Genomic DNA, 13,973 nt, shown 5'->3' on the forward strand with positions numbered 1-13,973 from the left:
CCCTGTGACCTGCGTGGGTTTTCTCCGAGATCAGTTTCCCCCACACTCTAAAGACGTGCAGGTTTGTAGGTTAATTGGCTTGGTACAAGTGTAAATTGTCCCCAGTGTATGTAGGTGAGATGGTGTTAATGTGCGGGGATCGCTGGTCGGTGTGGACTCGGTGAGTCAAAGAGCCTTTTTTCCGCGCTGTATCTCTAAACTAAACTAAACTAAATTAAACTAGACTAAACTGGGTGGCACGGTAGCGCAGCGGTAGAGTTGCTGCCTTACAGCAAATGCAGCGCCAGAGACTCAGGTTCGATCCTGACTACGGGTGCCGTCTGTACGGAGTTTGTACGTTCTCCCCGTGACCTGCGTGGGTTTTCTCCGAGATCTTCGGTTTCCCCCACACTCCAAAGACGTGCAGGTTTGTAGGTTAATTGGCTTGGTACAAGTGTAAATTGTCCCCAGTGTATGTAGGTAAGATGGTTGGTGTGCGGGGATCGCTGGTCGGTGCGGACTCGGTGGGCCGAAGAGCCTGTTTCCACGCTGTATCTCCAAACTAAAGTAAACTAAATTAAGTTTAACCAGGTTGTGCCTAAATAGGAGTGGGACCTATATCCTTGCTGGGAGGTTCACTGATGCAACTCAGGAATGTTTAAACTAGAGATGCAGGGGGTGGGAAACCAGAATAGAAGGTCAACAAATGGAAGGTCAACAAATGGAGGGAAGGTAACGGGCCTGTCCCACTGAGGTGATTTTAAGGCGACTGCCAGCGACTAGGCTGTCGCCGAACGTTTGCCGGGGTGTCGCGGGCATGATCGTGACGAGTCTTCTAAGAATCGTAGCGGATCTCGGCGCGTTGCGGAAAATTTTTCCAGATAGAAATTTCTCGTCAACAGCTGGCTTGTGGCCAGGTATCGTAGCTTATTGCAGGGCGCTGTCTCACGTTGTTCCCAGGTTTGCTAGGTTGTCGCAGATGCATTTAGAAGTACGTAACATTAAATTAAGAAAAGGCATTTGAAGATACCGGAAGATCTTACAGAAACATATTAAATTATAAAAGGACTGGACAAGCTAGGTGCAGGAAAAATGTTCCCAATGTTGGGGAGTCCAGAACCAGGGGCCACAGTCTAAGAATAAAGGGGAGGCCATTTAAAACTGAGGTGAGAAGAAACTTTTTCACCCAGAGAGTTGTGAATTTGTGGAATTCTCTGCCACAGAGGGCAGTGGAGGCCAAATCACTGGATGGATTTAAGAGAGAGTTATATAGAGCTCTAGGGGTTAGTGGAATCAAGGGATATGGGGAGAAGGCAGGCACAGGTTATTGATTGGCGACGATCAGCCATGATCACAATGAATGGCGGTGCTGGCTCGAATGGCCGAATGGCCTCCACCTGCACCTATTTTCTATGTTTCTATGTTTCTAAGATAGTTTTGTTTAACCAATGTATTTACCGTCAGGACATTTGACAGGTAGATTGGAGGCGACAGTTGGACGGCCAGGTAAGCGTGGGAATTTTGCGATGTTTCCGAAGGCGGTGCAATCTCTTAGCCAGGTGCTAGTTTCACATTAACTCATATCGACCTGACTCGGCATTGTCGCGTTCATTGTCGCGTTCATTGTCGTGGTCATTGTCGTGGTCATTGTCGTGGTCATTGTCATTGTCATTGTCGTGGTCATTGTCGTGGTCATTGTCGTGGTCATTGTCATGGTCATTGTCGCGGTCATTGTCGTGGTCATTGTCATGGTCACTGTCGTGGTCATTGTCGCGGTCATTGTCGCGGTCATTGTCACGGTCATTGTCGTGGTCATTGTCGCGGTCATTGTCGCGGTCATTGTCGTGGTCATTGTCGTGGTCATTGTCGTGGTCACTGTCGTGGTCATTGTCGTGGTCATTGTCGCGGTCATTGTCGTAGGGTAAAAGAAAATTTCGGCGATCTGCAACGACTTTGACAGTCTCCGGCAGTCGCCTTAAAAACCGTGTAACTGGGACAGGCCCTTAAAGGTTGGGACCAGTATGTCTCAAAGAAAGGACAGCCAGCGAGAGGTTAAGGAATCTGGGTGAATCCCATGTGCTGAAGTGTATTTATTTCAATGCAAGGGACATCGTAATAAAAACAATTGAACTTAGAGCCACGGAAAGTGGTTGGGACTATGACGTTGCGGCCATTTCAGACACTTGCTTGTAAGGGAGTCGGGACTGGCAGCTCAAAGGGTTCCAATGTTTCAGATGTGATGGAGAGGTAGACAGCCGGGTGCTGTCTGTACGGAGTTTGTACGTTCTCCCCGTGACCTACGTGGGTTTTTCTCCGAGATCTTCAGTCTCCTCCCGCACTCCAAAGATGAACAGGTTTGTAGGTTAATTGGCTTGGGATAAATGTAAAATTGTTCCGAGTGCGCATAGGACAGTGCTAATGTGCGAGCATCGCTGGTAGGTGGGACTCGGTGGGCTGAAAGGCCTGTTTCCATGCTGTAACTCGAAACTAAAACTAAACTAAACAGTAGGTTGAACAGCATCTGGAATAATATAAGAAAATAACTGCAGATGCTGGTAGAAATCGAAGGTATTTATTCACAAAATGCTGGAGTAACTCAGCAGGTCAGGCAGCATCTCGGGAGAGAAGGAATGGGTGACGTTTCGGGTCGAGACCCTTCTTCAGACTGATGTCAGGGGGGCGGGACAAAGGAAGGATATAGGTGGAGACAGGAAGATAGTGGGAGATCTGGGAAGGAGGAGGGGAAAAGAGGGACAGAGGAACTATATAAAGTTGGAGAAGTCAATGCTCATACCACTGGGCTGCAAGCTGCCCAGGCGAAATATGAGGTGCTGTTCCTCCAATTTCCAGTGGGCCTCACTATGGCACTGGAGGAGGCCCATGACAGAAAGGTCAGACTGGGAATGGGAGGGGGAGTTGAAGTGCTCGGCCACCGGGAGATCAGTTTGGTCAATGCGGAGCGAGCGCAGGTGTTGAGCGAAGCGATCGCCGAGCCTGCGCTTGGTTTTGCCGATGTAAATAAGTTGACATCTAGAGCAGCGGATGCAATAGACAATGCATCTGTAGAGCAATGGTCGAGGTTTCAGGTCGAGACCCTGTGACAGGACCATTGATAGTCCATCTTCCTCCATTGGATGCTGCCTTGGCCTGCAGAGTTCCTTCAGCAGTCTATTTCTCTTAGGAAACAACTGGTCAGGCCCTCGGGATCTGCCCTTCTTCACGGATGCTAATATTGGCAGTGAAAGAGTTAGAAGAGGCTTGATCTATGAGTGTGAGACTCGGAGTGTAGAGATTTGGAACATGGGGGCAGTTAGGTCACGGAAATTGGGAATAGGAGAACTTAAGGCAATGATAGAGAGTTAATTACGTGCTGAGACCATGAGTGAGACACCTGGGAGTTTTGGATTCAGAAATGGCTTACCCATAGAAGACAGAAGGTAATGCTGGAAGGTTGCTATTCTGGCTAGAGGTCCTGTGATGTACAGCAGGGATACATGTTTGACAAATATATATATACTAGACCAAGTGGACCCGTTGGGCCCAAACCTCTCCTGCCTTGGTGCAGCACCCCCTCTCCCCCTCCCCCCTCCCCTCTCCCTCCCCCCCTCCCCCACCCTCTTCTCCCTCCCCCTCCCCCCCACCCTTCCCCCTCGTCCCACCTCCTTCTACACTCCCTCCACACTCCCTCCTTCCCCCTCCCCTCCCCTTCCCCCCTCCGCACTCCCCCCCTCCTCCCTTCCCTTCCTCCCCTCCTTCCCCTCCCTCCCCTCCTTCCCCTCCCCCATCCCTTCCCCCAGTCCATCCCCCTCAACCCCCCCTTATCCTCCCCCCTCGCTTGCCTTCCTCCCCTCCCCCTCCCTCCGCTCCTTCCCCTTCCCCTTCCCCCTTCCCCTCCTCCCCGCTCCACCCCCCTCAACCCCCCTTATCCCCCCCCCCCGACATAGATTTAAACTTCAAATGTGAATAACTTAAAAAATATAACACCGATTTCAATGAAACTTCTTCCGTTAGCACCAAAGGGACGACGGTGAGTAAGGTGGGCCTAAAATTGTCGCGCTATCGTGTACCGTTTTGGCCGTAGTTTAGGATCAAACAAACAAACAAACAAACAAACGAGAGCTTTAGCATATAGATCAAAGGACAGAGACGTAAATGTAGTTGTAAATGTGGGTGGTTGATGAGTAATTTTGCAAACGACTCAAACTTGGTGAAGTTGTAGCCAGTGGGGAAATCCGTTGAAGAATAGAGGAAGGAACTGCAGTTGCTGGTTTACATGGAAGATGGAAACAAAATGCTGGAGTAACTCAGCGGGACCGGCAGCATCTCTGGATAGAAGGAATGGTTAACGTTTCAGGTCGAGACCCTTCTTCAGACTGAGAGACAGGGGACACAGAGATAAAGAAGTGTCAGGTGTGAAAACGAGCCATCAATGTGGGTGAATATCAAGGAAAATGTTAGCGAGGAGAAGGTGACAACGAAGCATACAGAGATAAGATTTAATCAGGGGGACAATAGACAATAGGTGCAGGAGGAGGCCATTCAGCCCCTCGAGCCAGCATCGCCATTCAATGTGATCATGGCTGATCATTCACAATCAGTACCCCATTCCTGCCTTCTCCCCATACCCCCTGACTCCGCTATCATTAAGAGCTCCATCTAACTCTCTCTTGAAAGCATCCAGAGAATTGGCCTCCACCGCCTTCTGAGGCAGAGAATTCCATTTAGATTTATAACTACTGCAGGGGTGTAAGCTGCCCAAGTGAAACTTGCACTGGGCCTCACTCTTGCAATGGAGGAGGCCCAGCGCAGAAAGGACAGTGTGGGAATGCGAGGGGGAGTTAAAGTGTTTAGCAATGGGGAGCTCGGGTATGTTTAGGCGGACTGAGCGGAGGTGTTCAAAACGATCGCTGATCAGGGCGGCACTGGCGCAGCGGTAGAGTTGCTGCCTTGCAGCGAATGCAGCGCCAGAGACCCGGGTTCCATCCCGACTACGGGCGCCGTCTGTACGGAGTTTGTACCTTCTCCCCGTGACCTGCGTGGGTTTTCTCCGAGATCTTCGGTTTCCTCTCACACTCTAAGGACGTGCAGGTTTGTAGGTTAATTGGCTTGGTGTGTGTGTAAATTGTCCCCAGTGGGTGTAGGATAATGTGAATGGGCGGGGATCGCTGGTCGGTGCGGACCCGGTGGGCCAAAAGGGCCTGTTTCCGCGCTGTATCACTAAACTAAAGCCTGCGCTTGGTCTCGCCGATATATAGGAGCCCACACCTGGAAAAGTGGGTACAGTAGATGAGGTTGGAGGAGGTGCAGGTGAATCCCTGCCTCACCTGGAAAGACTGTTGGAAGGATAACGTTGGCAGTCACAGAGAGTCATCGAGTCATACAGCATGGACACAGGCCCTTCGGCCCAATTTGCCCACGCCGACCAAGATGCCCCATCTGTGCAAGTCTCATCTGCCCATTCCTGGTCCTTATCCCTCCAAACTTTTCCTATCCATGACCTGTCCAAATGTCCTTTAAATGTTATTATAGCACCTGCCTCAACTACCTCCTCTGGCTGCTCATTCCATCTATATACTAAAACTCTCGTTTGTTTGTTCCTAAACTACAACCAAATCGGTACACGATAGCGTGACAATTTTAGGCCCACCTTACTCACCGTCGTCCCTTTGGTGCTAATGGAAGAAGTTTCATTGAAATCGGTGTTATATTTTTTAAGTTATTCACATTTTAAAGTTTAAATCTATCTCCTAGGGAGGGAGGGGGTGGGAGAGAGGGAAGGGGGGTTGAGGGGGTGGGTGAGGGGAGCGAGGAGGGAGGGGAGGGGGGGAGGAGAGGGTGCTGCACCAATGCAGGAGAGGTTTGGGCCCAACGGATCCACTTGGTCTAGTGTACCCATCACCCTCTGTGTGGAAAAAGTTGCCCCTCGGGTTGCGCTATTCCCATATCCCCTGACTCCGCTATCGTTAGTCTTGGGGATTTATCCACTTGAATGCTCTTGAAGAGCTCCTACTCCTCCTTCTTAACGTCAACTGCCCTTGCACATTGGCCTTCTCCACACTGATCTCACTGTCCCCTGTGTCCTTATCCATGGTGAAAACAAAGTAGTGGTTTGGAACCTCGCCTCCTTCCCCCAGACTCCAAGCGTAAGCTCCCTCTACCCATCGAGTGGTCCGACCATCTCCGTGGCAACTCCGCCCCCTCACAGTTCAGCAACTCGAGCCTCAATCCGCACCTCCAGTGCTCTCTGCTTGAAATTGCCCTGCTTTCCTCCCGTCTCTAAAAGACACGCGAGTTGGTCAGTTAATCGACCACTGTGCGTTGCTCCTCTGGTGTGGCAGTGGACAGGATCAGGGAGAGGTGGGGAGGATCAAATGGCAGCTGCACTTCGGGAGGCCCAAGCAGCAGGGGCTTCGACCGCCCCGACGTGGGGGCTTCGAACGCCCCGACGATCGAAGCTTCGGCCATGGTCCTTGGTGAGGGGCACAGTTGGAGCACTCCGATCAGTTTTGGTCACCCTGCGACAAGAAAGATATTGTCAAGCTGGAAGATTGCAGAGAAGATTGATGAGGATGTTGCCAGCTCCTGAGGGCCTGATCTATGGGGAAAGGTTGGGCAGGCTAGTGTTCCTTGGAGTGTAGGAGGATGAGAGGTGACCTTGTAGCACGAGAGGAATAGATGTCAACTTCTTTACATCAGCGAAACCAAACACAGGCTTGACGATCGTTTCGCTCAACACCTTCGCTCAGTCCGCCTTGACCAACCTGATCTCCGGTGGCTGAGCACTTCAACTCCCCCTCCCACTCCCAGTCTGACCTTTCTGTCAGGGGCCTCCTCCAGTGCCATAGTGAGGCCCACCGGAATTGGAGGAACAGCACCTCATATTTCGCTTGGGCAGCTTACAGCCCAACGGTATGAACATCGACTTCTCCAACTTTAGATAGTTCCTCTGTCCCTCTCTTCCCCTCCCCCTTCCCAATTCTCCCTCTATCTTCCTGTCTCCACCTATATCCTTCCTTTGTCCCGCCCCCTCCCCTGAGTTCAGTCTGAAGAAGGGTCTCGACCCGAAACGTCACCCATTCCCTCTCTCCTGAGATGCTGCCTGACCCGCTGAGTTACTCCAGCATTTGTGAAATAAATACCTTCGATTTGTACCAGCATCTGCAGTTATTTTCTTACACTTACTACACCCTGATGGGCTGCATTGGGCAGGTGCTCGTGTTGCTGTGCGGCTTCTGCTTGTGCCCTTTGGTTGACGGTGACTGTGTGTGTGTTGGCGATGAAGCAGGCCAACGTACGAACGTTTCACCTGTTGCTTCTGTGAATCCTCCTTGCTGCGGGTGATGAGGAAGCCCAATGTGGCAGAGCTTCAGGCTGCCAGTGTGAATTGCTGTGAAGATTGAATCTCTATGTCCGTGGTCTTCTCCCCTCTTCTTCTTTTCAGTGACAGACGTGTCGGACGTGGTGAAACTGGACAACCTGCAACCAATGTACCAATACAATGTGTGTGTTCAACTGAGCCGCCCAGGGGACAGAGGAGAAGGGACATCCGGGCCCGGTGGCAAGTTTCTGGACCGACTGCCCAAGTAATTGCTCACACCCACTTGGGCCGCGACTCTGGGCGGCGTGTGCTTTGTACAATGCAATGCAAAAATCTAGACAAGCATAATGGAAAGTTATTCTTCAGATACCTTGGATCATAGAAACATCGACAATAGGTGCAGCAGGGGGCCATTCGGCCCTTCGAGCCAGCACCGCCATTCATTGTGATCATGGCTGATCATCCACAATCAGTACCCGTGCCTGCCTTCTCCCCATATCCCTAGCCCCTAGAGCTCTATCTAACACTCTTTTAAATTCATCCAGTGATTTGGCCTCCACTGCCCTCTGTGGCAGAGAATTCCACAAATTCACAAATCTCTGGGTGAAAAAGTTTCTTCTCACCTCAGTTTTAAATGGCCTCCACTTTATTCTTAGACTGTGTGGGCCCCTGATTCTGGACTCCCCCAACATTGGGAACATGTTTCCTGCCTCTAATGTGTCCGACCCCTTAATAATCTTATAAGATTCCCTCTCATCCTTCTAAATTCCAGTGTATACAAGCCTAACCGCTTCAGTCTTTCAACATATGACAGTCCCGCATGGGAACATGGCAGTTTTTTAAACTGGATTTGTATTTTCTATATTTCTCTTGATTAGAGTCATAGAGTCACATAGCATGGAAGCAGGCCCTTCATCCCAACTCGTCACGTTGACCAAGATGTCCCATCGAAGCTAGTCCCATTTGCCTGCCTTTGGTCAATATCCTTCTGAACCATTCCCATCCATGTACCTGCCCAAGTGTCTTTCAAATGCTGTTATTGTACCTGCCTTTACTACCCCCTCTGGCAGCTCGTTCGCGTATAATCACCCCTCAGTGTAGTTTAGATTTAGAGATACAGCACGGAAACAGGCCCCTTTGGCCCACCGGGTCCGCGCCCGACCAGCGATCCCCGCACACTAACACTATCCTACACCCACTGGGATAATTTTTTTACATTTACCAAGCCAATTAACCTACAAACCTGCACGTCTTTGGAGTGTGGGAGGAAACCGAAGATCTCGGGGAAAACCCACTCAGGTCACGGGGAGAACGAACAAACTCCGTACAGACGGCGCCCGTAGTCAGGATCGAACCCGAGTCTCCGGCGCTGCATTCGCTGTAAGGCAGCAACTCTACCGCTGCGCCACTGTGACTGCCCACTCTGAGTGAAAAAGGATAATCTGGAGATACATCCTAGAGAGGAGATATAGTGATGTGGTCAGGCCTGTGGTACAAATTGTAAGTAAATGAGTACTCCAGGAATGGGAGAAGACATAAAGTGTAGGGGGACTGGTATCATAGAAACTTAGAAAATAGGTGCAGGAGGAGGCCATTTGGCCCTTCGAGCCAGCACCGCCATTCATTGTGATCATGGCTGATCATCCACAATCAGTAACCCATGCCTGCCTTCTCCCCATCTCCCTTGATTCCACTAGCCCGAGAGCTCTATCTAGCTCTATTTTAAATCCATCCAGTGTATTGGCCTCCACTGCCCTCTGTGGCAGAGAATTCCACAAATTCACAGGTCCTGGGTGAAAATGTTTCTGCTCACCTCAGTTTTAAATGGCCTCCCATTTATTCTTAGACTCTGTGGTCCCCTAGTCCGGACTCCCCCAACATTGGGAACATTTTTCCTGCATCTAGCTTGTCCAGTCCTTTTATGACTTTATATGTTTCTACAAGATCCCCTCTCATCCTTCTAAAGATCCATGCAGGGGAGAACCAATATTCTTGCAAGGAGGTTCACTATTGCTACTTGGAAGGGTTTAAACTATAGAGGCAGGGATGTGGAACCAGAGGAGTTGGTCAGAATTTGGAAGACAATAAGGGAAGGTAGAGGTCAGGACTTCTACTGCCACATCACATTGTTACCAAATTGATAACGTTTTTTTTGAGGAGGTGACGAAGGTGATCAATTAGGGTAGAACACCAGATGTTGTTCACTTGGATTTTAGTAAGGTACTAGAACAAGTGGACCCATTGGGCCCAAACCTCTTCTGCATTGTGTGCAGCACCCTCTCCTCCTCCCCTCCCCCTCCCCTTTTCCATACCAAGACATCCAAGATGTCCTCATTCTTTAGGGAACAGGGATTCTCCTCTTCTGTCATGGATGAGGCCCTCACCTCGTGTCTCCTCGGTACCACCGCAGCTCCGCCCTTGCTCCCCCTCCCCCGAGTTGCAACAGAGACCTTCGTCGTGCACCTTTCACCCCATCAGTCGTCACATGCAACGCATAATTCCTCCAACATTTCCACCACCTCCCACCGCCAGTCACACACCTTCCCATCTCCACCCCTTTCCGCCTTCCGCGGAGACCGTTCCCTCCGCAACTCCCCCGATTAACTCGTCCCTTCTCGCCCAAACCACTCCCCTCCCCAGGTACCTCCCCCCTGCAAACCGCAGGAGATGCAATATCTGTCCCCTTACCTCCCCCCTCGACTCTGCCAAGGACCCCAACAGCCCTTAGGCGGAAGTTCACTTGCACCACTTCCAACCTCATCAACTGTGTCTGTTGTTCAAGATTTAGATTTTTTAGATTTAGAGATACAGCGCATAAACAGGCCCTTCGCCCACCGAGTCCGCGCCGCCGCAGCGATCCCCGCACACTAACACTATCCTACACCCACTAGGGACAATTTAAAAAAAACATTTGCCCAGCCAATTAACCTACATACCTGAACGTCTTTGAGTGTGGGAGGAAACCGAAGATCTCGGAGAAAACCCACGCAGGTCACGGGAGAACGTACAAACTCCGTACAGACGGCGCCCGTAGTCAGGATCGAACCTGAGTCTCCGGCGCTGCGTTCGCTGTAAGGCAGCAACTCTACCACTGCACCACCGTGCCGCATGGATGTGGATTCTTATACATTGGCGAAACCAAACGTAGAGCGGGCGATCGTTTCGCTGAACACCTTCACTTCGGTCCGCTTGACCTACCTGATCTCCCGGTTGCCAATTCCACTTCCCATTCCCACACTGACCTTTCTGTCCTGGCCTCCCCCACTGTCAGAACTGGAGGAACAGCATCTCATATTTCGCTTGGGCAGCTTACAACCTAGGGGTATGAACATTGATTTCTCTAACTTCAAGTAACCGCGGCATTCCCTTCTCTCTCTGTCCCAATCGGATATCATGGAGATTTTGAGCATTGACCTGGATAACTTGCTGGAGTTTAGAAGGACGAGGAGGACCTCACTAATAGACAATAGACAATAGGTGCAGGAGGAGGCCATTCGGCCCTTTGAGCCAGCTTGAAATTTATTGAATAGTGAAAGGCCTGGATATAGTAGATGGAGGGGATGTTTCCACCAGTGGGAGAGTCTAGGACCAGAGGGCACAGCCTCAGAATAAAAGGACGTACCTTTAGAAAAGAGATGAGGAGGAATATCTTTAGTCAGAGGGAGGTGAGTCTGTGAGTTCATTGTCACAATGGCCGTCATTGAGTATTTATAAGGTGAAGATTGACAGATTTTTGCTTTGTGCGGGTGCCATGGGTTACGGGGAGAAGGCAGGAGAATGGGGTTGAGAGGGAAAGGTGGATCAGCCATGATTGAATGATGGAGGAGATTCGATGGGCCGAATGGCCTCATTCTACTCCTAATGAATTTATGAATTTATGAGATTGTGCTTTATTTTTCTATTAATCCAGTCGAGATACTTCACACCTTTTCAATATCTATACACTAAAACTCTCATTTGTTTGTTTGTTTGTCCCTGAACTACAACCAAAACGGTGCACGATAGCGTGACATTTGTAGGCCCACCTTACTCACCGTCGTCCCTTTGGTGCTAACGGAAGAAGTTCCATTGAGATCGGTGTTATATTTTTAAAGTTATTCACATTTTAAAGTTTAAAAAACGTATCTCCTAGGGAGGGAGGGGGGAGGGGGGGGGTGAGAGGAGAGAGAGGTGAGGTGGGGAGAGAGTGAGGGTGGGAGAGAGGTGAGGGGGAGAGAGGTGATGGGGAGAGAGGTGAGGTGGAGAGAGAGGTGAGGGGGGGGGAGATGTAAAGGGGGAGAGAGGTGAGGTGGGGAGAGAGGTGAGGTGGGGAGAGAGGGAAGGTGGGGAGAGAGGGGAGGGGGGAGAGAGGTGGGGGGGAGAGAGGTGGGGGGAGAGATATGAGGGGGGAGAGATATGAGGGGGGAGAGAGGTGAGGGGGAGAGAGGTGAAGGGGGGGAGAGGTGAGAGGGGGGAAGATGTGAGGGGGGAGAGAGGTGAGGTGAGGGGGGAGAGGTGAGGGGGGAGAGGGGAGGGGGGGGAGAGGGGAGGGGGGGGGAGGAGGGGAGGAGAGGGTGCTGCACCAATGCAGGAGAGGTTTGGGCCCAACGGTCCACTTGGTCTAGTGAACCATTGAAGACCTGGGTGCCCATTTGACCACACCTCATTCAGTCAACCTTTACCATGATTTCAGCCACACACACTACTACTCCCTCAGTTGGTGGGTTAAAAAATGGACTGCATTGTGATTAATACTGAGGTGATTGGGTTTTTATTTTTCAGAACGGCCTCCTGCTCCCACCAACATCAAGATTTTTAACATCTCCGACTCGTCTGCTTTCATATCCTGGGGGGTTGAAAGAGGCAACTCGATATCTTCCATCATCATACGCTACAAGATCTTTGGGGCAGACGATTACACCCAGGAGACCGAAATCAAAATGAAAGACACCGTCGTTTCTCAGTTTCAACTGCGAGGCCTGGAGCCTAATTCGCCGTACCTGGTGGAACTCTGTGCGAAGAACAGTATCGGAGAGAGCGAACCCAACCAACTATGAACTACACACACTCCAGGAGTCCGCAGGTACAATCTCACCTTCAGCGACTAGGCTGGAACCTATGGCCAAGTAATTCTCGTGCTTAATTCCCATCATGCATCATAATGAACAGAAATGCCAATTGTGGCAGGGTGAACGATAGTCAGGGCCAATAATGAGTAAATAAGTGTATACTAAATTAGCAAGTGGTCAACCTGAGGAGTACATTTATTCACAACATGCTGGAGTAACTCAGCGGGTCAGGCAGCATCTCGGGAGAGAAGGAATGGGTGACGTTTCGGGTCGAGACCCTTCTTCAGACTGATGTCAGGGGGGCGGGACAAAGGAAGGATATAGGTGGAGACAGGAAGATAGAGGGAGAACTGGGAAGGAGGAGTGGAAGAGAGGGACAGAGGAACTATCTAAATTTGGAGAAGTCAATGTTCATTACCGCTGGGCTGCAAGCTGCCCAGGCGAAATATGAGTGCTGTTCCTCCAATTTCCGGTGGGCCTCACTATGGCACTGGAGGAGGCCCATGACAGAAAGGTCAGACTGGGAGTGGAGGGGGAGTTGAAGTGCTCAGCCACCGGGAGATCAGTTGGCCAACGCGGACCGAGCGCAGGTGTTGAGCGAAGCGATCGCTGAGCCTGCGTTTGGTTTCGCCGATGTAAATAAGTTGACATCTGGAGCAGCGGATGCAATAGATGAGGTTGGAGGAGGTGCAGGGTGAACCTCTGTCTCACCTGGAAAGACTGTTTGGGTCCTTGGATGGAGTTGAGGGGGGAGGTAAAGGGACAGGTGTTGCATCTCGTGCGGTTGCAGGAGAAAGTGCCCGGGGAGGGGGGTGGTTTGGGTGGGGAAGGGACGAGTGGACCAGGGAGTTACGGAGGGAACGGTCTCTGCGGATCGCAGAGAGGGGAGGGGATGGGAAGATATGGAATTATTATATTATATAATTATATGGAAATAGCAAGTAGTCAACCTGAAGAGCACATTTATTCACAACACGCTGGAGTAACTCAGCGGGTCAGGCAGCATCTCAGGAGAGAAGGAATGGGCGACGTTGCGGGTCGAGACCCTTCTTCAGACTGCAGACTCTTACACAACCTGAGGAGCACCTTCAGCAACAGACTGGTTCCACTAAGATGCAGCACAGAACGCCACAGGAGATCCTGTGGCTATCAAACTGTACAACTCCTCCCCCTTCTGTCATGGGGTAGACTGAGACTGACTCCCTTACCCCCCCCCCCCCCCCCCCCCCCACACACTCTTTGCACATCTCCAATCATTTCCACTCGTCCCTTTCATTTCATGTTTTGTGTATCATGGTTTAAGACTGTTGGCAGACCAATTTCCCTCCCGGGATAAATAAAGTTATAATGTATGGTAACGTAGGGAAAAGACATTCTGGGCCTTCCATCACAGTGAGGAGGTGACTGGAGGAGACTCACTGTGATGGATGTTTGTTTTTTTGTTTTTGTTTTGTGTTGGTTTGTGATTGTGTGTGAAATTGTTTATTTTTATTGCTCTATTGTTGGACTGTGGGTGACTTTTCATTTCACTGCGCATCTTGTATGTGTGTGTATGTGACAAATAAACTTGACTTGACAGGAAACGGCAGGCAAGGCCGAACAGGAGTTTCATTGATAAGGCGTGCCAC

The 13,973-nt window shown here is 50.6% G+C and overlaps 1 protein-coding gene across 1 annotated transcript in view; it reads left to right on the forward strand.

Moving 5' to 3' along the window:
• Positions 1–13,973, forward strand: part of LOC144592313 (angiopoietin-1 receptor-like) — a 98,666-nt gene that overhangs the window by 44,195 nt on the left and 40,498 nt on the right. The window contains 3 exon segments of the mRNA XM_078396842.1: positions 7,421–7,518; positions 7,520–7,562; positions 12,059–12,253. Of these exon segments, the coding sequence (XP_078252968.1) occupies positions 7,421–7,518; positions 7,520–7,562; positions 12,059–12,253 (336 nt within the window).

This window comes from Rhinoraja longicauda, chromosome 3 (assembly GCF_053455715.1).
Source record: "Rhinoraja longicauda isolate Sanriku21f chromosome 3, sRhiLon1.1, whole genome shotgun sequence".
Lineage (NCBI taxonomy): Eukaryota > Metazoa > Chordata > Chondrichthyes > Rajiformes > Arhynchobatidae > Rhinoraja > Rhinoraja longicauda.